Source organism: Eulemur rufifrons, chromosome 10 (assembly GCF_041146395.1).
Source record: "Eulemur rufifrons isolate Redbay chromosome 10, OSU_ERuf_1, whole genome shotgun sequence".
NCBI classification, from domain to species: domain Eukaryota; kingdom Metazoa; phylum Chordata; class Mammalia; order Primates; family Lemuridae; genus Eulemur; species Eulemur rufifrons.
The window spans coordinates 28153457-28179794 of record NC_090992.1 but is presented as its reverse complement, the minus strand read 5'-3'; the positions used below and the strand labels follow the sequence as shown (position 1 = coordinate 28179794).

The window sequence follows — 26338 nt, the reverse complement described above, 5'->3', positions numbered from 1 at the left end:
TGAGGGAGTGTGAACTAAGAGGTGATTTCAGGGAAGAGTTCCAGGAAGAATAACAGCTAGTGCAAAGGCCCTGTGGTAGGAAGGAGTCTGATGGAGAGGGAGAAGGTGAGCTCAAAGGGTTAGGGTGGGGCAGCTTGCAAAGGCTCTTAAAGAGGAATGGAGGAGTTTAGGCAGGCAATGACCATATGAAATGAGTGTAATTCATTTCTGATGCTCACCCATCAGCCACAAGTACTTGCTTGCCAAAGCATTTTGATGCTGTTGGGTACCAGGTTTGTGTAATACCATGTTGTGGAAAGAGCACTGACTGGCTGAGCTTTGAAAAGAAAAAAAAATCCTCAGTGAAATCTGTGCAAATGCTGCCTCCAAGTAAGCCTCAATTTTCCACTGCAAAATGGCAAGTTTTTGGATGACGCTTCCAGCACCACCCATGCATGGTCCTATGGTTGAGCCTTGGTCAGGAGGCTGCAGGTGACCATTAGCAAATGCTGCCCCCTGCCGCTGTCACTGAGGGCCCACCAGAGGGTGCTGCGGACCATGGCCCGGAGAAGGCTGAATCTGGGACATGTGGCAGGTTTGAGCCCTAGAATGAGAAAGTCTTCTGAAAGGTCCTCAATGCCTCAGAATAATGTTCCATATTCTTAATTTTGCATCTAAAACTGAGGGCCAGAGAAGCCCCTGACCCAAAGTGACACAGTGGTCAGTGACACAGTGCAGGTGTTTAGTATCCCTACTGCCATACTATTCTCACACAGTATCACCGTATCACCTTACAGCTTTGTAGACATGTGGGGAGATTCCATTTTTAAAGCCCTTTGTACCTGTTGTCCCCCAGACTCTCATAAATATTCCAGGAAGTAGGCAAGATAAAAATATTAGCTATTCATTCAGTAAAAATGTATCGAGTATCTATATTGCAGGCACTCTGCTAGAAATTAAAACATTGTGCAAGGATGAGCCAAAAGCCACACTCTGCCCTCATGGCACTTATGATCTAGTTGGAAAAGCACATTAATCAAATGGTCATTAAAATGAGTGTATAGTTAGGATTGTGGTAAATTCTACAAAGGACGAGTGCATGTGAAATTATGTTATGAGAACTTGACCTTAGCAGGGGGGTAATGGGGCAAGCTGAATCAGCCAAGGCCTTGGCATGAAATTGCCCACTCCCTGGGTAACAGAAGAGAGTTTAATGAAGGAACTATTTAGGAAGATTTAAGGAAACAAGAGATGATTAAGGACTAGCAAAAATGGGAAGCTATTACCACTCCTAGGCCTGAGGAGGCAAGAAGCAATGTTGTTACTGGAATCCGGAGAAAGCTGTCTATAGTCAGGGAGCAGGGCTTCCCAACAGGAGCTGCAGCTGTAGGTAGAAAACTACAGCCACTGCCAAAACAAGGAGGAGATGGGAAGAACGCATATGCTGTACTCTCTCCTTTTCTACCCTCCAGTCATCTGCCACTCACTGCCTCCGATTGACTGAACAATAAACCCAGTAATTCAAATCTACATGAACAAATAAAAAGCACTGCTCAAAAAATTAAAAAAAGTTTTCAAAATCCTACTGTAGCATCTGAAAAAAGAAAAAGCACTTATCAAAATAACTACATGGGTAAATATAGAAGATAGCATTCATGGGGGTTTTGTTTGTAACTCCTTTTTTCCTCCTCACTGATATAAAAGAAAACTACATAAATCAATAATTGTAAATCTGTTGACGGGTACACAGTGTATGAGGATGTAATTTATATGGCAATAACAAGACAAAGAAGGAGGGAGGAACAGAGCTATCTATATAGGAGCAAGGTTGCTGTACACTACGGAAATTAAGTTGGTATTAATCTGAACTAGAATTTTTAAATTAAGATGTTAATTGCAATCCCCGGGGCAATGACTAAGAAAACAAATCAAAAATATATACTTTAAAGAGAAAGAAAGAAGAGAATCAAAATGGTAAACTAGAAAATATCTATTTAACATAAAAAAAAAAGCAGTAATGGAGGAATTGAGAAACAGAAAAAAAATAAGACATAAAAAACAAATAGCAAACTGGCAGAAGTCTTTCCTTATCAGTAATTACACAAAATGTAAATGGATTCAACTCTCCATATAAAAGGCATAGATTGGCAGAATGGATTTTAAAATGATCCAACTATAAACTGTCTACAAAAAACTTTATATTAAAGATGCATATAAACTGGAAATTAAAGTGTATAAAGACATGCCATATAAACAGTAATCAAAAAAGAGCTGGAGTGGTTATAATAATATCAGACAAAATAGACTTTAAGATAAAATTTTTTGCTAGAGGTAAAGGACATTTTATAATGATAAAGGATTGCTCCATCAAGCAAATATAACAACTATAAATATATATGCACCTAACAATAGAGCCCAAAAACACATGAAGCAAAAACTGACAGAACTAAAGGAAAAAATAAACAACAATTATTCAATAATAGCAGTTGGAGTCTTCAATACCCCACTTTCAATAATGGATAGAACAGGTAGACAGAAGATCAACAGGAAATGAAAACTCGAACAACACTATAAACCAAATAGAACTAACAGACATCTATAGAACACCTCACCCATCAACAGCAGGATACAATAACACAAAGGAGAAGGAAAGAAACAGAGCAACAACAGAGTTTAAGTGTACATGAAACATTCTCCAAGGTAGATCATATATGAAGCAGTAAAACAAGACTCAATAAATCTTAAAGGCATGAAATAATATAAAATATGTTCTTCAATCACAATAAAATGAAATTAGAATAGGAGGAAAATTTTTGGAAAACTCACAAATATATGGAAATTAAATACTACTAATGATCAGTGAATCAAAAAAGAAATCACAGAGAAATTAGAAAACACTTTAAGGCACAAAAAATGAAAAACAACATATCAAAATTTATGGAATGCAGCAAAAGCAGTGCTCAGAGGGAAATTTATAGCTGTAAATGTCTACATTAAAAAAAAAAGAAAGATTTAAGTCAATAATTCAACCTCCTACCTTAAGAATAGAAAAAGAAGAGCAAACTAGACCCAAAGCAAACGGAAGGCAATAATAAAGATTAGAGTAGAAATCAATTAAAGAGATCAGAAAAAAATAGAAAAAAAATCAGTGAAACCAAGAATTGGTTCTTTGAAAAGATCTACAAAATGGACAAACTTTCAGCTAGACTGTGACCAAGAAAAAATAAGTTGTATTTTTATACAATGGCAATGAACAATCCAAAAATGAAATGAAGAAAATTCGTTTATAACAACATCAAAAAGAATAAAATATTTAGAAATAAATTTAGCGAAATATGTGCAAGACTGAAAACTACAAAACATTGTTAAAAGAAGTTAAAGAAGACCTAAATAAATAACATTTTTTCATGGATTGGAAGACAATATTAAGATGACAGTACTTGGCAAACTGATCTACAGATTCAATGCAATCTCTATCAAAATTCCAACCCCCCTTTTTGCAGAAACGGATAAGCTGATCCTGGAATTCATAGGGAAATGCAAATGATCCAGAATAGCCACAACAGTCTTGAAAAAGAATAACAAAGTTAGAGGACTCACATGTTTTGATTCCTAAATTTACAACAGAAGATACAGTAATCCAGACGATGTGGTATAAGCATAAGGGTAGACATATAGATCAATGGAATAGAATTGAGAGTCCAGAAGTAAACCCATACATCTATGGTTGATTGATTTTTGACAATGTTATCAAGACAATTCAATGGGGAAAGAATAGTCTCTTCAAAAAATGGCACTGGGACAACTGGATATCCACATAAAAAGAATGAATTTGAAACCCTACCTCATACTATTAATATATACAAAAATTAAAATGGATCAAAGACTTATTAATAAAGGTAAGAGTTAAAACTAAAAAATTCATAGAAGAAAACATAGGCATTAATCTTTGTGACCCTCAATTAGACAATGGTTTCTTAGATATGATACCAAAAGCAAAAGAAACCAAAGAATAAATAAATTGTACTTCATCAAAATTAAAAACTATTGTGCCATGAAGGACATTGTCAAGAAAGTGAAAAGATAACCCGGGCAGAAAGCTGCAGGGCGCACTGCTGGAATGCACTGGGAAGCTGATGGGGGCTTTAAGGAGGGCGTAGCATGGTCTGGTTTGTGTAGAGCTCACTGGGTAGAGCGGTTTAGGGGCCAACTTGGAGGCCTATGTGCTGTAGGCAAAAGATGGTGGTGGCCTAGGCTGTACTGCTGGCTGTGGGAAATGAAGCAAAAGGCACAGATTCCACCTATCTTTTGGAGGTAGAAGACAGTGGCTGCAATGATGGGTCAGCTCAGAGTGCGGTGAGAGGAAGGGAGAATCAAGAGTGGTGCAGGAGGCACAGTTTATAGAGCATGGATGCAGAGTCAGGGAAAGTTTCAACATGAACATCTCGGTCTGGAGCATCCCAAGCAAAGAGCTGAAATGTTGCATTCTAGAGTTCAGAGGAGAAGTCTCAACTTGAACTATATAGTTGGACCTTTTGCCCTTTTACCTTCTGCCATGTGAAAATACAGCATTAGTCCCCTTTGAAGGATGCTAGTCCCCTCTGAAGGACACAGCAACAAGACATCACCTTGGAAGTAGAGAGACCGGGCCCTCACCAGTCACCAAACCTGCCAGAGCCTTGATCCTAGACTTCCAGCCTCCAGAACTATGAGAAATAAATTTCTGTTCTCTATAAATTAAAAGACAAAAGGTAAAGTTGGGAGTCATTGACCTATGATTTTAAATATTTGAGGGTACATTTGGGTATCAAAAGGAATGTTATAGTCACTGACTCAGGTTGCCCATTTTGGGCTTGGTGCAGTGGCTCATGCCTGCAATCCTAGCACTTTGGGAGGCCAGGAGTTCAAGACCAGCCTGGGCAACCTAGAGAGACCTTGTCTCTACCAAAAATACAAAAACTAGCCAGGCATGGTGGCATGCACCTGTGGTCCTAACTACTGCCTAGGCTGAGGCCAAAGGATCACTTGAACCCAGGAGTTCCAGGCTACAGTGAGCTATGATGACACCACTGTACTCTAGCCTGGGTGACAAAGAAAGATCCTGTCTCAAAAAAAAAAAAAATGTTGCCCATTCTAAAACCAAGCTTTTCTTAAAGGCATTAAGTTCAGTTTACAAATCTTTGTTATTCTATTTTAAATCTAGTAGTTTTTCATCTAACGATAAGAACAATCACTTTCACTTATTCTTTGATTACTGTTGCATTAATTCTTAAGTTTATTAGATTCAATCCTCCTTAACATTTAATAGACTTACCACCTTAATCAAATTTCCTTGGACATTTCAAACTCCAACGATGATTTAATATGCCTGATTTTCTCAAACACTTTAAATGCCCGACAAGGCAGACTTACAAATCTAGAAAGCAAAATCTTTCTAAGCAACTGTTGTAAATTAATTACCTAAACTTATAAATGTAGCAAATCAGATTCTCTTGGCTATTTCAAGAACCTTAAGTCTTACATAAAACAGAACAAGGATCACAGAAGCATCTGTGCTCTACTCATTTCTTTGTTATATTTCCTTTCTGGAGTTACAGATTTACTCCCCCAACAAAGAGTTCAGAATTTTTTTCCCAAATATTGCTAATGGCAACCAATCTATTTCACTTTCAGATCTGTCATATTACCCACGAGTTTTCAGATATTTACTGACAGGGGACATTAGTATATGATGGTTGTGAAGACACGTAATACATCTGGAGAGTGGGTATGGAGAGAACAGAGGTGTGTTCAGCACCCAGCCCTGAAGGCAAATACCTAGACTTGTGGTAAAGCGTGTGCAGCCAGAGGGAACTGCCTTAACTCTGCCAAATAAAACGCATGTAGGAGGAAGGGGCGGAGCAAGATGGCTCAATAGAAACCTCCCGCAATCGTCTCTCTGCTCAAACACCAAATTCAACAACTATCCACACAAGAAAGCACCTTCAAAAGAACCAAAAATCAGCTTAATAAATCTGTTAAATGAAAGATTTAAAAAAAAGTGTGTAACCCCTTATTGGTCTCTTAATTTGGGGGAGATTTTACAGATAATCTCAGCAAATTCTGCCTCCGTATACCTCTCCAGGCCTAATGCCACGAATCACTGTGTGTGCTTGGGCTTGTTGCTCAACCTTGCTGAACTCAGATCCCATAGGCTTAAATAAGGATTGGATTCCTAGGTCTCTTTGTAAGTCAGGGAGCATTGTGAGTGAAAGAATGGATATAAGAAGATACCTGTGTTTGGAAGAAAGTGAGTTGGCCAATTAGACTAGAAGGGATAATTGTTTCCAATGAAAATCTGTTACATGCTTTAACCTTTAAAGCAGGGTGTCTTAACCTTTAAGGTGCATTAAAAACCATCTGTAGATTAAAATGTGGATTTCTGAGCCTTATACTCTTCCCACCAAGATTTTACTTAGTAGGTCTAGAATGGGGCCCAGAAATTTGTAAAAAAAAAAAAAAAAATTTTAAGTTCCTACATGATTGTGATGTAGAGCTAGGTTTGACCATAGGAACCTGGACATGTTAACTTTGAAGACTTAGGTGATACACTTTCTACTGGAGACAGTTGGGGTTCCTGCAATACAAACTACAGAGAACATTGTTAAGATTCGGAAACTTGACAAATGGCAAAATGTGGGGGCTGCAGTGGTCCCCAGATCAAAAACTACAGGTCTTTGCAGCCTAGATTAGTCAGGGTTCTCCAGAGAAACAGAACCAAAATTCACCAACACACATCCCCAGAATTCAGGAAATGGGGAAATTCTAAAAAAAGCTGTGGCAGAGATGGCAGAGTTGTGTCCCGAGTACACATTCCGCCCAGTCCCCTCAGGCACAGAACCTTTTGTATTTTTACCTGCACATACAGCCACCAGGAATAAAGACTACATTTCCCAGCCCCTCTTGCCAAATTCTGGCCAAAGAAATATAAGTGGGAGGTTCACGTACAACTTCTGGACAGAGTCCTTAAAGAGCAAGGGTGAGCCCTCCCTCTCCCCTTCCTCCTTCCTCCTGCCTAGCACGACCCCAATAGATGGAGCCCAGTAGCCATCTTGGCCAGTGAGGCAACCTTGGGGATGGAAGCCGTTCAGGGCAGAGCAACAAAAGAGAAGCCATGGTCCCAGATACTGTGGAAAACTATGTGAATCACCTACCTCTAGGATTCCTGAAGGTGAGAGAAATTTTAAGCTTATTTTGGGGTTTTCTGTTGCTTGCCAAACCTAACTGTGACCAATTTAGCCAATAATAATATCTAATACTTATTGAGCACCTAATACGTGCCAGGCACTGTCAGGTAGGGGCAAAGGTATACAGGTGGCACGGACCAATGAGGATAAAGAGTAGAAACCACAACAGCAGGAAATGGTGGTTTAGGGCTTTCCCTCAGCCGGGGCATGCGCAGAGGAACGGAGAACCTGTCTGGGGGTAACCTTTCTTTATTAGTATAATAAAACTCACAACCCGTAGTGCCATGACTGTTCCGGAGCCAGCCCAGACATACAAGGACAGAAAATGGGAGGGTACACGATTCCGGGAATCTCCACCCACTTCCCCCAAAGAGACATGAATATTCCATCCCCAGTTTAGCATATTATTAGGGATTAACATAAAGAACGGACTAACCCTGGGGTGATGCTGTTCCTTATTGGAGCAGTCTGCTCTCTATTGACTTCGGGAGTGTACTATACTTACTATACTCTGTCTTTAAACCAGAGTTTTTTCCACTCACAGGGACAGACCTATTTCTCTCTCTGGAACTTACTTTAGCTTTGCAATAAAAGCTGCTTGGGTGGAAGTTCTTCGTGTCTGTCATCACTCCATAGCACAAGCCCTGCTTATGATACTTCCATGCAACGAGCCAAAGAACCAGGACATCTCTCTCTCTCTCAAAGCCAACCCTGACAGCACTGTTACAAATGGTTTGTATCTATTAACTCAGATAATCTTCACAACAATCCCAAGAAAGAGGTCACTATCATTCCCATTTTACAGATGAGGAAACTGAGGCACAGTAAGGCTATGTAATCTTCCCAAGGTTCCCAGGCTAGTAAGTGGCAGAGCCAGGATTCCAACACAGGCTGACTAGGTCTAGAGTCAGAGCTCCCATCCATTATGCTGTACTGCCTCTGGATTCCAAAGGTCAAGTCATCCATCATCCATCTATCCATCCATTCAACAAGTACTAATCAAGAGCCTGGGCACTGAAAACTTTATGATGAGCCACATAGACGATTCCCTGCCCTTACGGAGCTTCCGGTCACAGAACAAGCAAGGTATTTACAACTACCTCACAGAACCCAAGGGCAAGCTCAACCACCAGACCCTGGGGAGCACCGGAGGCAGGACCCACCATTAGTGCCTCTGCTCTAACCACTCCCAGCATCCATCTCTCACTACCAACCGGCACATTTGCTGAAGAGAAACTGACCAGTGCAGTTTAGGCCATATGCCTAACCCAACAGCTGTCTACTACAATCAGGGGATGCTCACGGACTAGAGACCCCGTTACTGTCACCTGTCCCGGAAAAGGGCGGTCATTGGAAATCACTCTCAGGACCATCTGCCACATCCTCCAAAAAGGGCAAAGAGGAGAGCAGAGGGGCGGGAAGAGCTTTTCTAGGACTGTGACTGCTCAGCAGAGGGGTCCAACCCTGATTCTTTAAGCCTTCGTGGGGTATAACTTCTCAATTTGGGCCTGATTGGATGGAAGGAGTGAATCAGAGAGGGGGGAGGGCAGAGTAGTCAGGAGTGAGAAAAAGAAAGGGTCAGAGACCCTGGTCAAGAGATCATGAAAAACCTTGTAGTTGGGACCACAAGTCCACTTCTGTACTCTGATAAGGTAATAATCCTAAATAATGAAAAGAGTTTTATGTTTTAAAATATTTATACAGAACCACAAAAAAATATATCCAACTCTTGAGGAGCAAATGTAACTATGGTAGTACTAATACCAGCTAACACATATAAACCACTTATGATGTGGTTACGCACAGGTATTGTGTTAAGCATTTGTCACCATTCATTTCATCCACCTTAAGAAGTGAAATAATTTGCTAATGTAACAAGTAAGGAGGGGAGCCCAGATTTGTACCCACTTCTGACAGCAAAGCCAACTGTCTTAAGCACTACAGCACTTGGAGTGGGATGGAGACAATAAAAATGGCAACTGTGAAGGCTACATAATAACATGAGGAAAGTTCACCATAAAGCATTCCTTGAAGAAAGACAAAAAATTATACACAAAGTATGGTAAAAGGCATGAATCTCTCTCTCTGTCTCTCTCTCTCTCACACACACACACAGTACATAGAGGCTGAGGGTATCAGTCGGGGTGTAATCAGGAAAGAGAAACACACAATAATTTGAACAGGAAAATATTAATAAAAGATTTATTGATTATAACAGGGGAGGGACTGCCTCGTAAAAAGAAAAGAGAACTCTAAAGAATACAGAAATAGCAGATATAAGAAGCAGTCACTACCTCAATGGCTAAGATAGAGCACCCAAAGAAAAGGACCCACTTCCCTTCCAGCTAGGGGAAGCTGGAAGTGAAGAAGCTGTGTGCACCGCAGTAGCCTAGCACTGAGTGCAAATGCTGTTTTGAAAAATATCTAAGTGCAACATATATGTGGGAAATGTAGAGCTTTTATCCATACCAATCAGCTTTGAAACCAGTATCACACACTGCTTTATACAGAGGCCCAACTGTTTTCTGTATATACTTCTGAGCTTCCCAGTTAGAAGATATTCTTTTAGGGCAAGGATTATGTTTCATTCTCCTCCTATAGCCAACCCTACACTGAGTATACACAATGAGCTCAATAATTGACTTTTGAATATATGAACTTGGAGGGAAGACTCCTATTAAACTGTGCCTTTTTTTCCATTAATTTTTTTTCTATTTTTTTCCTACTGTAAAAGCAAAAATGTTTAAGAAAAATGCAAAGGTGGAACAAAAGGAGAAAAATATCAACCATATTCCTGCTACCCAGAAATAATCATTATTAGTATTTTGGTGTAGTTCTTGTAGACAAATAGTTGGGTTTTTCTTTCTTTTTTTTTTTTTTAACATAGATGTACACACATCGTATCCCATATGCAATTTTATATCCTGCACTTAACATAAAAAAGCATTTCTCCAACTCCTCGTCAAATTTTGTGGAAGACTTCTTGGTGGTGAATTATTCTGTACACTAATAGAAAATGTTTACATTGATGTTGAAACTACCTTAAATGTTGACTATACAATATGCCATTCTGAAGGTATTAGGTAGTTTACTTAACTTCCCTTTTGGAACTTTTAGGTTCTATTTTATTTTTCCTATTATAAATAATCCCATAATGAACATCTTATGCTTAAAATTATCTCTGGTAGGGCCACTTCCTAAGATGGCTGTCTTACATATAAAATTACTAGGTTAGATGGTACAAATACCTTTACAGCCACTGAGGAAAATTTAAGATCACAGGGCATCTCTTTCTAAACATGGGAACTGTTAGCTTTCTCTTTTTCAACAGGACACTAACCCAAAGCTCTTTCTATGCCCTCTAGTACTAGCAACCTTACTCACCTATCACCTCTTCCTTCCCCACAAAACACTATCCAGCCCTAAATGACTGCATGACCCTCGGCGAGTCCCATCATCGGCCCTTTGGGCCTCATTTGTCCCCAGGCTACCCAGCTTGTGGGTGGCCTGAATAGAGGAGCTAAAAGATCCCCTACGGCCTTTCCGGGAGGGGGTGGGGTGCCCTAGGCGCCGAATCCCAAGCGCAGGGGCTTGGCAGGGCGCGGTCACCTAGCCAGTAGACGAGGAGGCTTAAAGCATTAGAACTACAGGGAGGGCCCAAGCCACTGCAGCCCTTCCTCATCCCGATCCTGAGACTGGTCCTTGATTCCCCCATGCCCAGTCTTTTCTCCACTTCCCCTGCTGCCCCTCCTCTTCCCCGCGGTTAACCTTGTCCACCCTCCAGACCTTGTCCGGATTTCCGAATCTTCCCAGTTGTGAGGTCGCCCAAGTCCGGGGGGAGGGGGGTGGGTCTCGTTTTCTGGCCTCCCCTTTTCTTTCCGCGCCGTCCAAGCCGGTCCTAGTCTCCACAGTATGGGGTCTCCGCCACCCCCAAGATTCGGACCACCTTGCAGACTACACTCCATCAGACCACCATCATCTCCGTATCTTTCTACGTAACCGTAAGGAATTGTCCCTCTGTCTTTCCCGCCATGACTGGCTTTCTGTCCTGTTTCACCCACCCTACCTCCCATCGGTCTGCGAGTCCTAAGGCCCTGGCCCTTTTGTTTTACCTAGTTTTGTCCCTCTCTCATGACAGTATCTCTATCCCCTTTACGTGCCCCCTCATATGCCCCTCCTCCAAGTCTGTCCTTCTGCGCCTCCGCTCATGTCTATACTTCTGTCTGCCCCCGAACGTGTTCCTCTATTCTTGGAATCTGGCCCTCCGTCCAGCCAGGCCCCTGCTCACCATCCCTCCCCGGGGCCGGTGAGTCTGCGGCCCGGTTCCCCTCCCTCGCTGGGACAACTCTTCCTTCTTCCACTTTCTCTACTTTGAACCCATCCCAGCAGAGTCCAGGAAGTAGCTTGGCGCCGGAGACTGGCGGCGGCGGCGCCCAATGGGGTGCACCAGCGGCGGCAGCGGCCCCGCCCAGAGAGCAAATGCAGCCAATGGCCGCATGAAGGCGGGACTTCCGCTGTCCCGCGGAGGGCGGGGGGAGCGAACTGTTGTGGTGCGGCGCGTTGGGCGGGCGGCGGCCGGGCGGCCCAGGGGCTGCCGCGGGACTCGGGGCGCAGCCGAGTGGCTGCAGGGGTGGGGCGGGCCGGACGCTCCGCGGGGCCCGGACGCCGCGGGTTCGAGGCCGGGCCCCGCGCGGGGAGGCCGCGCCACCCCGGGGGAGCTGCCCGGCAGCGAGTTTGCCCCACAGGCGAAAGAAGGCGGGAGCCGGCGAGGGCCTTCAAAACCCCCTGGCAACCTGGGCCCGGAGTCCCTGGGGAGCGGCTGCTTCCTGGGACGCCCTCCCGGACGCCCCTGCTGCAGGGTAGCTGTTCTGGGCCCCCGGCAGAAGGCGTCACCGGGTGACCCCCGGCGGGGCCCTGCGAGCCGCGGGAGTCGACCCCGGGGCTTCGAGCGGGGAGGAAGGGGTTTCCGGAGACGCGGGGCCGGGGGCTGAAGGAGCCGGGCCTCTCGGACGCGGGGCAGGGCAGCGCCCGGTCAGAAGACCGACTCTGGGACTCTCGGGTGCGAGAGTCTCGGCGACCTGCCCCGCGGCGAGCGCGGCCGCGGAGTGGCCTACAGGGGACCCTCCCCCAGAGGGGCCAGCCCGGGGCGGGGAGATGAACGGCTTCAGCACCGAGGAGGACAGCCGCGAAGGGCCCCCCGCCGCCCCCGCCGCCGCCCCGGGTTACGGCCAGAGCTGCTGCCTCATCGAGGACGGCGAGCGCTGCGTCCGGCCCGCGGGCAACGCCTCCTTCAGCAAGAGGGTCCAGAAGAGCATCTCGCAGAAGAAACTCAAGCTGGACATCGACAAGAGCGTGAGTGTTCCCCCGCCCGGGTCTGGGGCCCGCCGCCCCGCCGCTCTCTGGCCGGTGCCCCCGGCGTGGGTCGGGACTCCCCGGGCGTCCTCCGCCGTGGGCCTCGCCGCCCCTTATCTGCAAAACTGGGGAGCTGGACTCGGGATTTCAAAGGCCGCTCCAGCGCTGACAGGCTCCGACTGTGATTCTGCCCAGATCCGGGAGGTTGGGGGCGGGGGGCTTCGAAGACTCTTCCTGCCTGGGTAGATTTGACAGCAGTTTCTAACTTGTTTTATTGGCTTAGATATTAGAGCAGTGAGAGGTGGGTTAATTTCGGTGGCCCATGAAGGAGCAGGAATCGGGGAGGCGGTGATGAAGGGACCTGGCTCTTCTCCAACTTCTCCCTCCTTCTAGGAACCCCATTACTCCGTCAGACTGGGAAAGGTGGCAGCTGCTTCCCTGTCTGCCGCGTCCTCGGTTTCTGCAAAGGGTCACCGTGCTAGCTGCTCCTCAGGCAGCTGTGGGAATGGGTTTTTCTAGGATGTGGCAGAAATAAGGTCAAGGCCAGGTCTTGGGAGATGGCTGTTGCTGTCGACGTGACTGGAAGGGGGAAAAAATCCATTTTCTTAGGGGTAGCTTCTTTTGAAATGCGTGGGTGGATATTTAAATATGAATAGGATTGCCCTGCTCTTTGTACCTTATTACAGGAACCTTCTCCTGTGTGATTTCACCACTTCAAGTTAACAATTCTAAAGATGTGCCTATTGTCAACCAATTAAGAACTTTTTAATTTGACATCTGTTGCTGCAAGCCTTAAGTGACTGCTTCCTGGTTAGGAACTGGAAATAAGTTCAGGGGATATTTACTACTCAGGTAGACTAGCTGAGAGCTTAGGTGGGTAACATCCGTTCTCTTTTAGGACCACAATTTCTCCACAGTTGGGGGAAATCGGAGATTGCTCGTTAAACTGAAAGCTCCAGTTTTCCACTCTGATTTTACAGTTGAAACTGAGGCCCAGAGATAGGAAGTGATGGTGCCAAATACACACAGCACCTAAGACGCAGGTTAATTTCTTAAATGCATCACTGATTTACTTTCAAGCCCTATTCATAAGTCTTCATTAAATCTTTAATAAATAAAAAATCTTCCCTGTCCTTCGTTTAGGCTCTTCCATCCCACCTCCAATTTTTAAAAATTAATGATTATAATACATTTGTAGCTCTTACATGGACAGGTGCTATTTTTAAATGGCTGTGGGTGAGCTAATAGCTTTCTTACTGCAAATCTCTGTCAGTGTATGCATGAATGGAATTCATCTGAGAGCAAACAACTGGCTAGACACCAAGGTGGTCCTGATTAGGTCACATGTTGAAGTGAAATGCTTAATTCTAGGACAGCAATGAGTCCATCCACTTGGAAATACTGCCTACCTTCTGTGTAGGTTGTTAGAAGCCTTTACGTGAGCAGCTTGTAATATCCGGTCTATAAAAAATGGAAACTTCCAGTCCTTTTAAATCTTGGAAGTCTTCACATCAGAATGATTTTGCTGCTGCAACTTGAGGCTCCATTTACCCACTGACCCCATTGGAAAACCTATGTTGAGCTGTGTTGATCATTTCACACACACTGTCTAGAAGAGAGGAAGCGTTAAGTGTAGCACTAGCGTTCCCAAAAGGTAATGTTTCTGAAGGAGTAGGGTTTTGGGGTGGAATCATTCGCAGTTTGTTCAAGGTGGTGTTGTGGAGTCATTATTTCTGAAAGGGATTCTATTTCATTCTCATAGGCTTGGGCGGGAATTCAATTCCAAGTAACTGCTGTGTTACAAGAATTTTTAGCTGTTGCAGAAAGTGAAGCAGGGGAAAAAAATAACACTAGAGCCTTTGCTACTTACCCTCCTGCACTCACCCCACCCCCAAAGGCCACTGAGCTCAGAAATTTTCTGAAAACTAGTATGTACTTGAAAATGGTTAAGAATAAAATGATTATTTGTCTTGTAAAAGAGTCTAGCAGAGAACTTTTTATAATAACAGCCCAGAAAATCCAACCCAGGCTGTTTAACTCATTTTATATAGATATTGTCCATGTTCTGTGATTTATTAAGACATAATATACTTGCAGACGTTCCTCCAGTTGACATATTTCTACTTTTTTTCTGAAGAAAATTAGAAGTTGAGAATAGTATAAAGGAAAATGTTGAGGTAGGAAAGGACATGTGCCAAGGGTCAGAAGACCTAGATGACCTTGGCCAAGTCATTTCCCCACTCTGGGTGGCTTCATTTTACCCCTCTAGAAAATGGGATTGGGGCCAGGGGTTGCACTAGTCATTGCTAAATTCTTTTCCAGCTAGTATTCCATTATTTTAGTGTCCTGACCCGAAATCTCCCAGACAGAGCTTCAGAAAATCACCTATTCTGCCTATTGTTCTCCTATCAAGCTTGTCACTCTGTGAACTTGAGGAGCAGTTTAATCTCTGACTTTAAATGCCAGCCTAGCTAATAACGGAGGGCCAGCTACCTCTCAGAGATGCAGAGTGCACTTTCTTCCTGGAGAGAAGCATGTCCAACGTAGTATATACATCAACTAGGTAGCATTCTTTGGGACAGTGGCACATGCTGTGTTTGAAAGTCCTCTGACAGAATTGAATGTGGCAAAGCTGTCTCAATTTGTAACCATGTAAGTGGTGGCTTTTACTGGCTTGAGCTGTATTTAGATGTAGGGGACTGCCTATATTGATTCATCAGCATTTATTGAGTACCTGCTGTCTGCAAAACACCATCACAGTATAAACTTAAAGCTACTCATGTCTCACTAATCCAGCCACATGAAAGTGATAATTCATCTGAATAAACAGACAGTTTTCATTATTTTCTCCATGAAAAGGTCTGAATTGGTGCTGATTTCTTGCCAGCTTACTTTTATCTTTAAGGATTTAAGGACTAAACTCAAATTTAGAAGTCTCTCCAGAACATTTGTGCAACATCTGTTTCAATATCAACAACCCCAAGTCATTTACACAGGCATTCAATTTCTGTAAGGTTTTTGCATTGTTCCTCCAGCCAACTCTGGAGGATTCTTCACATCTTAGCGCTATTGCCACCTTTACTTACTAGAATGCCTCTGTAGCCTGTATTAGAAAATTAGCAGTAGTGTCCACCTTCTTTTATGTTGTTCTACCTTGGGAGAATTTCCACATCTCTTTCCACTTCTTTTTGTGGATCACATGGAGGGTAGTGCAAGAATTATAAATTGACACATGGAAGTGAAGTTTTTCAGAGAGTTATCTTACAGTGGTAGCTATTGTCTATGTAAAAATAGTATGTCCCATATACCGATACCACGGTCCCTTCTTTCCTGCTTTCCTCCTCTCCAGGGCGATGCTTTACAGCCCACTGTATGTTCATAACTCCTGCAGGTCTGAAAATGTCACATCACTCCCTGTCTTGTTTGAAGGAAAATCTAAGCTGTTCACACACACCCCAACCCCTGAATTTCCCATTATGCTCCCATGGGCAGTCATTGCCACCCAGCTGACACTGCATACCCTGGACCTTCTCACTCACTCTTTCTGTCATCCTCTTTGGAAACTCTGAATCTTGGCTCTCCTTCCTATCTGAAATGCTTCCTACAAATCTTCCCTTCTAGTCAGGGCCCTTCACTGAAACCATCTCATTTGCCAGTATCTCTTCCTTTGCTGAATCTGTACCAATTATTGTCTTTACCCCTCCATGGAAACTTGGTTTATAGTACACTGCCAAATGTGGTGTTAGTGTTTCCCTTTACATGTTTCTTGTTCTGCAACTTAGTAGTAAGCTTCTGGAACTTGTGGCCTACACCTTGTTCTTCCTTCTGTCTCTCCAGTGCCTTGCAATGGAGAGAAGCCCCAGAATTTAATAGATACCCATTGCTGCTTCCAAGCAGTTGGCAACTCTGACTTTGATTTCCTTCCTATCAGGTAAGGCACCTCTATATCTGCGATTTCCACAAAAATTTCATCCAGAGTGTCCGAAATAAAAGGAAGAGGAAGACAAGCGATGATGGTGGAGATTCTCCTGAGCACGACACTGACATTCCTGAGGTAAAGGTCAAACAAATCAGCTTGAGAAAGCTGAAAGAACGGATTTTAATCTGATCCTTACCTCTGGCCTGGTCTGCCTTTTGTGCTAAGAAGTAATTTTAGTCCCCTTTGTTTTGCTGTTGTTTATTTGAAAAGTGAATCGTAAAATCACAGTAATATTGAATCTGAGAGCCAAAAGCTTAGAAATCAACTGGTCTGACAGCCCTGTCATTTTATAGACAGGCACAGAGACTCAAGATCACGTACATAGTTTGGAAGCTGCAGTCTCATGCCCTTTCCAGCGAACCACACTGCCTTTCCTTAAGAGGCCCCTGGTAAATGCTTACATATAACCACAGTGTCACATTTTTTAAAACCTTAATTTTTTCCTTTAAAGTTAGAGGCTGAGTATGTATGGTTTGGGGGAAATCTCTTCCCTTCTTTTTTCTGGTCTATAAAATGAAGGTGTAAGTTGTCAGTTCATACCGGCTCTGATTTTCTGTCACTCTGATTCCTTGGTTCCAGGTCCAGGCTTGTTCCCAAGGCTTCATTTCAAAGCCAGTTAGTATTACTGGGCCAGAGTTTCTCAACCCTGCCACTGTTGACATTTGGGACCACATAATTCTTTGTTTTAGGGGCTGTCCTCTGCATTGTAGGGTATTTAGCAGCATCCCTGGGTTCTAACCACTAGATGCCAGTCACACCACCCTCTAAGTCGTGACAATCAAAAATTATCTCCAGATAGTGCCAGACATCCTTTGGGGGGCAAAATGTCCCATGTTGGAACCACTGCACTAGACTGTGAGACGTGGGCTTCTCAAACCGGAAGGCTGTCTTCCCTTCAGGGTGCCAGCATCTACTGAGACTTCAGGAGGGAATATTGGATTTTCTTTCTACCTAAATTGTTTTCACTTAAGACTCAGCAAAAGAAGAACCGTTTATAGTGTACATTGAATATTTGATACATGAATATTTCATAAGGCAAACGCCTATTAGCACTCAGAGTGAAAATGACTGTGTAGGAATAGAAAGAGTAGGTGGGCCTTTATCTGCAGATGTGGAGGACACCTTTGAAAATCTGGCCCTTTCCCTCTGCCCCTCCCTGTGTCCCCTTTTTCAACATTAGTTTACAGTATTTTGCTGTTGCCTTTAGCATTATTATTATTTTATAAAGAAATGGATGTATTTGATTTCTAAATGCTCATCACCAAAAAAAAAAAAAAGGTTTTGAGGAATGTTTTAAAAAGAATGAAGGACTTTGGTCCCTCATATTGATCATTCATTTTGTTTTTAAGTGCTCTCCACCTGCCTGAAGCAAGAACATCTCTTTTAGAGGCAGGTAAAGGCAGCCCAACTTTCTGGGCCTTCAATATTTCATGACTGTGCAGCTTTCCTCTCTTCCTGTATTAGAAAAAAAGGGGGGGGTCCCTTCCCCTCTGTTCTCCAGTCATCTGCAGAGACCCTGACCCTTACCTGCTGGTTTGTACATTCACTACAGTAGCTTTTGAGCTTTCTCTGGAGGGTTGTTAAGGATTCTAATACCTGAAGGCTGAGCCTGGGGAAGAACTATTTGAGAGTAACAGTTCTTCCCACTGTCCTCCTTCATGCCCCTCTGTCCAGCCTGCTGCCTAGTTCTGGCATGTCTTCCTCCAGATGTCTCTCTGGTTGTTCCTTTGCTTTCCATCCTTGGTATCCCCCTCTAGCATCACCACCCCTCCAAAGCTCAACTTCATCATCTCGTTTCTGGATCATTGCTATAGCATCTCGCACTGTACCCCTCCTCCCATCAGTCTTCCCTACAACCCCCACAAAATCTGCCTTTCTGCAGCATCACCCTCCACCACCTGGATGACTCCTCCTGCTTTTCTTGACATGCTACCATCCATTCTCACTCTCTAAACCCACCGTGACTGCCTGTGACTGCCCCCAACCCATCTAGTCATCTCCCAGCTTTCTATGCTCATGATCTCCCTCACCCCCTGCTCTATTCCTCACTGCCTTTCCAGACCCTGCCCCTCCTTAGCTAAGCTTCACCTCCACCAGCCTTCTGGGATCAGTCTACCCGAGCTAGAACTCTTTTTCCACTGTTGTTTTTATCCTCCCAGCCAGTTACTAGTTCTCAATGGACCGTTTCTAAGACCTCTTCTGTAGCCCTCCCTACCCTCACCCCTACCTAGTATAATGCTAGGCACATAGTGGGCTCTCATTGAGTCCTGGCTGATCGGGTGATGGATAACATGTTTCTCCTTTTCTCTCTAGGTCGATCTGTTCCAGCTGCAGGTGAACACTCTACGACGTTATAAACGACACTACAAGTTGCAGACCAGACCAGGCTTCAATAAGGCCCAGTTAGCAGAAGTAGGTAGACAAAATTGCCCTCTAAAAAGAGAGGGCCAGCATCGTGCTGGTTTTGATGGTGACCCGGATTCTCCTCTACTGCTATGTAGCTATGTGTATCTGCTAATTGTAATCTCCTCCACAATTCTGAAGGCAACTCTCTGTTTCTCTTTTGCATAACTTAGAATGCCACAGCTTTAGACCTAGAAAGGCCCCAGTTCCAGAAAGAAACGATGGCACAGAGAGAGGAAAGGGCTTGCTTAAAGTCACATAGCAAGTTGGAGTAGTAAAATTCAGTCTAGAATCTCAGGACTCCTAATTCTAAGTCCTTAGTATTCTTTTATTTGTTCATTTGTTTGAATCTTTTTTGTAAGATTCTGTGTAGATGTTATCCTTTCTGCACATCAGGTATGTCACATTAATCATCCGAAAACCTTTGCTGATGTTCTGGAGGAGCTGTTTTTCTTTCTTCTTTCTTTCTTTCTTTTTTTTCTTTTTCTTGATTTCTTCTACTCTGGTATTGATAATGGAAGTATTTACTATAGTGAACGGCACCCAAGAAAGTTTTCTCCTGCCGAGTTCTTAACACAGTTTGGAAGGGGAAAGATGCTCCATTGGCCGTTTTTTTAAATAAACTGACAACCTGGCCTGATACTTCTGTCCTTGGCATTCATGTGGGTATTCTCTCATCCCTCTTTTCATAATATGTTTTTCTGCCTATTGTTGTAGAAAATTTGAAAAATGGAAAAAGAAAAATACAGTTCTACCTTCCAGAGATAACCACTCTTTTATTCTAGTTCTGTCTTTTTATCTATTCCAACCACCTTGCTCCATTCAGAACTTTCCTTAAAGACTCACAGCCTGGTTGATTTTTGGTCTTTCCTTTAGCGGTTTCTTGCCAATCCTTCATTTTTTCACCAGTGTCCTGATAAAATATAGCAGCACACGAGCCTCTCATATTTATAGGAGCCTTGTAACAAACATTACCCCTCTGCTGCTCTTCACCGCTGGTGGAAGAGATAGGATGAGGTGGGGCAAGAGGAGACCTACATTCTCAGAACTTACAAAGTGCCAGGAATATGCAGTAAATGATGAGTTTTCCTTCAGATCTGACTTATCTTTTGAGAGGCAGTTATGTACTATTTAAAGGAATTCTTGGGTTCAGATACTTACATCTGTTCAATTGGCTGTTCATTTGACACAATTTTAAAAAGAGACATTTCTGCTCAGTTCCAAAGGCCTGAGAGGTTTGGTGGCAGCTGGCCAACCAGAGCAGTCCCAGTCTCTTCCTTCATAGGGGATGACCATGAAATTACGCCGTCAATGGTTGGTTGGCTGCCACTGAAATAGGACTGTATCTCAGTAGTGTTGTGGGTTAAAGGGCCACTTTTGGAAGTCTGGAATCCAAACCACCCACACCCCTGGGGAGTGAGGGCATTCTGAGTCTATAGTACTGCAGGGAGTTTGCAGTCGTCATAATTCCCTTTATAGCACTGGAAGCAACGCTCTGTTCCCTCTTTTGCACAATTTAGAATTTGTGGCCTGATTTAGGCATGGTTTAAGGGAGTTTGTTTTTCTCTCCCACATAGACTGTCAGCCGACACTTCAGGAACATACCTGTGAATGAAAAAGAGACCCTCGCCTACTTTATCTACATGGTGAAGAGTAACAAGAGCAGATTGGATCAGAAATCAGAGGGCGGCAAGCAGCTGGAGTGAGGATGAAGCACATCTTAAAGGAATGAAGTGTAATGCTTAATACACAGGTGATGTCTGCTACATTTAAGCCCATAAAGACTGTTAAATTTTATTGTAAATAAAAAAGTTTGAATGATGAATACTGTAAATCTTTTTGGTCAGGAGGATTATATTCTCATTCAGCATGTGTATAGAAAGACTTTCTTTTAAGATAACTTCTGGACTAAAAAACAGGATCATAAAAAGAATTAAAGAAAAACTATGTATTGCAGCATTCAGCAAAGCATTAAGTCAGTCCTACTGGAAATGTGGAATAAGAAATGTTTTGGTAGTCACCTTATAACACCAGGCTGCCACATGTGAGACGTGGCCCTGGAACGGCAGCAAGGTGCAGTTGGCGTGGAGGTGCATGAGCAGACCCGAGTCTGGACTTGCATGCTGCCCACTGGGGACTACATTTCCCACCCGCTTTGTTGCCAGCTTTGTTGTTTATCAGCAGATCAGTTTGACGCTGGTCCCCTTCGCTCGAGCTGTGCCTTGTACCCAGTAGGCACTTAATCAGTATTTATTGGTTAATTGAGCTGTCACTAACAGTGCCAGCCTTGTAACATCTGTTTCACACCTCTTCTTACTGAGACCTCTGCCATGACTGTTGCTTGCCCTTAACTGCTAGAGTGTGGAGGAAATCCTGATGCACCAACAAGGAAGTTTCAAATCAAACAAGGATTGCAGGATATTTGCATGTGCAAAGCTCCATTTGTCGAGGTGCCAGAAACACTGATACCAAGACCCTCATAGAAGACACAGTCCTTTTGTACACCCCTCCATACTTCACTCTTTGGGGTGAAGTTATATATTATGACTTCAGCCAAGCTCCTGGGCAATAAATGCTTTGACAAGCAGAGATATTTAGTGGCTTGGGGCTAATGTTTTCAGAAGTATTAATCCTTAGTTCACAACCACCACAAAATCTGCCCAGGACCATATGATTCCTGCTCAGAAGTCCAGCTGTGGGTTTGGAAATCTGGCTGGCCTTGACTCGCTGGGCTCTGGTCAGCGGCAAATCTTGAGTTTGAGCAACAAAGGTCAGTGCCATCTCATGCTCATTTTTGTGAGCAATTCACCTCCCTCTTAGGGAGAAAGATTGCTAAAATAATTTTTTTAAGTATTAATAATTACCTGATTATTTTTGTTCAAAAAAGTGGATTCCTCAATCTAATTCTATCAGAGCCAAAGTATCCTGTGAAAACAAAGCTTTACATCCGAAAATATGCTTTTGCAAAATTCTCTAATCAATGTGATGGGGGCAAAGAGTGTGGGTAGGAGGGTGGGAGAAAAAGAAGAAAAGGATTTGCATTCTAATTTATGACCATCTTGATATATATTATAGTCAAAGGTGTCATTTTCCTACTCAGTTTCAATTCTGAGTTATTTCTTAAGCCTTAAATATAAAAGGAGCAATGGACAGCCTGGCCTGGCAGAGAGTTTCGTAGACGGCTTAATCTGAGCACCATCACAGAGAAGTCAGAATTAACCCCCCCACTGATCAGGGTGGCGGAGTATGCACAGGTGTCAGTTCTGTGAAGCAAAGTACCATGCTTTCTGTGGAATGGGGATAGGGCCACCACTCTCACTAAAATGCAGTGCGTTCCATTGCAGCAAAGCTTTCGCCCGTATTCAATGCATGTCTAGCAGATTGCAGCCTTTTTAATTAAATATGTGTAAATGAATGTACATAGAATATGCTTTGGACTACAAGGGGATCCTATTTTGATACACCTCCTGGCTGGGATGGTACGTCAGGGTGCTCTGTGAGTGTTTTCAGTCATTCAGATGCCGTGTGTAGTTAGAGAATGTCTACTTACAGCTGAAGGGTGTTGATACGGGCATCAAGAAGGCTCATCAGGTGCTGGAGTTTGGGGGCAGATGGGGCCTGCAGGTTAAGGCATCCTTAACCTGCTACATGGAAATGTCCATCTCTTTTTGAGAAAGAAAGTGTATCTTTCTGATATTTAAACCAAAATTGTGGGTATGTAGGTCATGTCACTGTTTCCTTAACAGCAAATCTGTTTTCCCAGTTGAGAGAGACAGCAGTACATTTCTGCACAAGAATATGTGGTGTTGGGATCCATCTGTTCCAGTGTGTCTGTAAGAATGCTCTGTTCCAAAGTGAAACCTGGGGAAACTTCTTACCTTCACTTGATGCCATGTGCACTCGGGTCCCATGTCATCTTTCCTCTAAAGAGAAGTGCTTTTGCAAAGTGGAGGTTGTGGATATCTTTTCAACCTTAAAACAGGTCAGGTGAGAGAAAAGACAAAGCTATTTAACTTATGTCTTTCTCGTGTCCAGAAATCTGTTCTTTCATCAAACTAAACCACTTGCCTTAGCATCTTCTGCAGATTCTGATGGCTTATTTGTGGGCAAGAGACTTCTGCCTGTGAGAAATGGCCAAGTTCTCGAAAGCAACAGGGTCTGGCTTCAGGGAGCAGTGGGGTTTGGGGAAAGCAGTGTTCATCTTGGCTGCCTGCATTTTTATACACCTGTCAAGGACTCTTGCACTTCTTGCCACCTGTGACGTTGCAGCATTGCCTTCTTTGCTCTTGGTGCTCCTGGGAAAAACTGGAATTTGAAATCCAGCGCTGGCATTGTCTTCTTAAAGAGTGTGTTTCCTGCCTCAGTTCCAGCCTGCTATGGTTCTTTCATATGCCCTGAAGTTTGTCACATGAAAACATCAATATCCTATCATTCGTGTTATTTCGTTTTAAGATTTTTCAAAAACAGACAAACTTCTTATTTCAAAGAACAAACTCTTAGGTTGGCAACAGCATGTGAAAAAGATCATAGCTGATTCTCATGAAAGATTGAAAACCAAAGGATTCAAGACCAGTGTTGTAAAATGAAGAGGAATTTTACTTACGTGTTTCAGCTGCCAAGTTGTTAGATGTTCCTATCTTAGCAAAATAGTCACGCTAGCCTTTCAGAGAACAGATAGTAACAATTGTTTGCAACTGGAATGTTGTATCTAACCTTGGTTTCTGGCTCTTTATTTTGTGGGAACTTTTTTGTTAGTATCCCACAGGGCAACTGCCCAATGGAAGGGAGAGAGTGGGAGAAGGAACTCACTCTGGGGCCCTTGCCTGTTGACGTAGGCTGTCGCAGGTGTGGATCCCAGAGTAGCTGCTTCATGGAAATCACCTGAGGGCTCTCAGTACTTACAATGACAAGATCCAAAAGTTGGGAAAGGGCCTTTAAGTCATCCAGTCTAGTCTCCGCACAGGTGCTGACATTCTGCCTACAACCGTCCCACCAAGGGGTTGAGCACTCTGGGCATAAACACCCCTGAGGACAGAGAACTCACTACCTCCTGGGGAAGCCGTTCTATCTTTGTAAACCTCTGGCTTTTCTGTGTTCTCTATAATTTCCATTTTATTCTCTGCCCCATGGGGGCCACGTGGGATGAGTTATTCTCTTGGCAAAGAACCTAATTGCTGGCACTGTTCCAGAAGCATAGCATTTGTCTTTTGGAAAGGAGCAGCTAGGAAACAGACACCTTGGTGTCCTGACTGTCCTTATGCTTGGGTATTGGTCCATTTAGTTCCCTACTGGAGAATGTTGAGAAAACCCCATCAGCCAACTTAACACTTACTACTGGTTCTTGCTGGTGGAGAGGAGAAGGTGATCTTATCAGCCTGCGAAAAAAATAACCTCAGACAGATGACGCCTTAGTTCTGTGCTTGTCCCACAAAAACTGTTGTTCACAACATCACTTAGGACAAACTTCAGCTAGATTTTAAAATAATCTCATCGCTTTGCATGGAGTTTAAAGGTTCCATGGCCTATACCTTAAGATTCCTATAACGACTTCACACATTGTTTCTACTGAGAAAGCAAAGCTTAGGAACTTGGGGGTGGGGGCTGCGGGTGTCAGTAGAAGTGCCACATTTTCAAGCTGGAAAGTCTTTAAAGGTGGCTGTTGTCCAGTCATCCATTTTTAGAGATGAGGAAGCTAAAATTCAGGAAGACTTGCGTAAGGTCACGTGGCACTCTCAGACCCAACCTCTAGTCCTCTTGACCTGTCCAGCATTCTTCTCACTCTCTGACTTGCAGGATGACTAATCCAGTCTAAAATAAGATGCCCTAAGATTCTTGAGGCCTTGTAATGGAGCAGAAGTTCCCAGGGCCAACCTGGCTCTCAGGGACTGTGAACCAACCTGCAGAACTCAAGGTTGAGTGAAATGATTAGGCCAGATGAGTTTTGCGAAACAAATGTAGCCTACAATTTATTAAAACCAGGAAAAGCCTAGTGGGAGACATAGTATTGTCCTAGAACTTAAATGCTCATGAAATGGGCTTGTTCTGCAATCTCTTGGTCAGACTTCTACCTTCCAGGCAATCCTTTGAGCTTGCATAATTCAGTTGGCCCCGGCTTCTGGGCCCTGTTTCTGAGCTAGGCTGTCAAACTGAAGGACAGGTGAGCTCAAGATCGTGCCCTGGGAAACATGGTGCTTTAGGGTGCCTTTTTATTCCTCTCATTGTACTACAGACTGTTTCTAAGTTTAAGGTTAGGAAGGGTAAAGTTGGTCTGATGTTTTAAGATGGAATCCAGCCTGGGGTGCAAGGTATGACTGTTCTTGATGTAGAAATGTCCACAATCCGTTTATTTCATCTAGCTTGCATCTTAAAACACAAACCCTTCGGTTGCTTTCACTTAATGAACATATTTGCCAATGACAGAGGGTTGTATAGGATCCCTGTTTTACATTTCGATTGTCTCTTATGCTCATCAGAGTGTATCTGGGGTATGGGTTTTTTTCCCCATTTTGTAATTGCCTTATTGACAAGTAAGTGCCCTTCCATTCCAGGCCTCCTCATATTGTACTTGTTTCCTGCCAAACTTGGGGGATCATTTGTATTTTAATTTTGTAATCTATGGCTCTGTACTGTTGAAAGGCTCTCAATTCTATGGGGTCTCCTTAGTATGTATGTGACTTTTCATGTTGCAATATCACATAGATGGGATGGCCCAACTTTCGCTCTTAATAAACAATCTGAATGAGTAAGAAACACACTCTGCTGTCCCCTTTGGATTTCTGTATAGAATGCAGATGCTTTCACCTCCGCATTTGGACTGGCTGTGTATTACAGTGATTAATGACAAAGGTCTTTCCTCCCGGCTCCAAGTACTAGCACCCACATTCCCAGTGCACACCGAGCGCATTTAGATCCCAGGAGCTCGGGTCCCTGTTTGAGTCCTGCTCTCCCACTCACTCACCTGGCAAGAGACTGACTGGGCCCAACAGCCTAAGTCTGGGGCTTGACTTCGGTGTAATGTATCACTCTCTGGGTCTTCAGTTATCTGTCTATAAAATGAAAGTCCTAGATAAACTGAATGAAGATCTGAAAATTAAAATGCCTTTGGGGGCAAGCTACAAACTGAAAAACTCAGGTGCCTTCTAAGGGCAGCCACTACTCAGCTCCCACTTATTGTTGTCACGTGGGAATGCTAGCCCTGTGTGGCCAGGTCTTGTGATTTGACCAGGGGAACTGAAAATGCAAACCTTCAAATAAATATCCTGATGTCTAAATGTCTCAAAAACTTATTTTTAACAGCATATGGATTGGTGTTACTTCCCAGGCAATTCACTGCCCATTACAGCTCGAGAAGCCTGGGCTATGGAACTGAGCCTCACTGATGGAGGTCCCTGAAGTCTAG

The 26338-nt window shown here is 43.6% G+C and overlaps 1 protein-coding gene across 3 annotated transcripts; it reads left to right on the top strand.

Moving 5' to 3' along the window:
- The first annotated feature begins 11752 nt into the window (after window positions 1-11752).
- On the top strand, window positions 11753-25687 carry SAP30L (SAP30 like). Of its 3 annotated transcripts, XM_069483898.1 has the most exons (4): window positions 11753-12557; window positions 16489-16611; window positions 18850-18948; window positions 20517-25687. In XM_069483898.1, the coding sequence occupies exons 1-4, from the start codon at window positions 12360-12362 to the stop codon at window positions 20643-20645; spliced, it is 549 nt and encodes a 182-aa protein (XP_069339999.1). In that variant the 5' UTR covers window positions 11753-12359; the 3' UTR covers window positions 20646-25687. The 3 variants fall into 3 exon arrangements, with proteins under 3 accessions (XP_069339999.1, XP_069340001.1, XP_069340000.1); XM_069483900.1 differs by lacking the exon at window positions 16489-16611 and having other exon boundaries at window positions 11767-12557; window positions 18865-18948; window positions 20517-21943; XM_069483899.1 differs by lacking the exon at window positions 16489-16611 and having other exon boundaries at window positions 11767-12557; window positions 20517-21943.
- Window positions 25688-26338: the final 651 nt, after the last annotated feature.

Excerpts from the sequence above, each read along its gene's own strand:
- SAP30L (XM_069483898.1), top strand. The coding sequence starts at position 12,360 with ATGAACGGCTTCAGCACCGAGGAGGACAGCCGCGAAGGGCCCCCCGCC. Across the intron at positions 12,558-16,488 it reads AGCTGGACATCGACAAGAGC|GTAAGGCACCTCTATATCTG; the intron begins GTGAGTGTTCCC and ends CCTTCCTATCAG. Across the intron at positions 18,949-20,516 it reads ATAAGGCCCAGTTAGCAGAA|ACTGTCAGCCGACACTTCAG; the intron begins GTAGGTAGACAA and ends TCTCCCACATAG.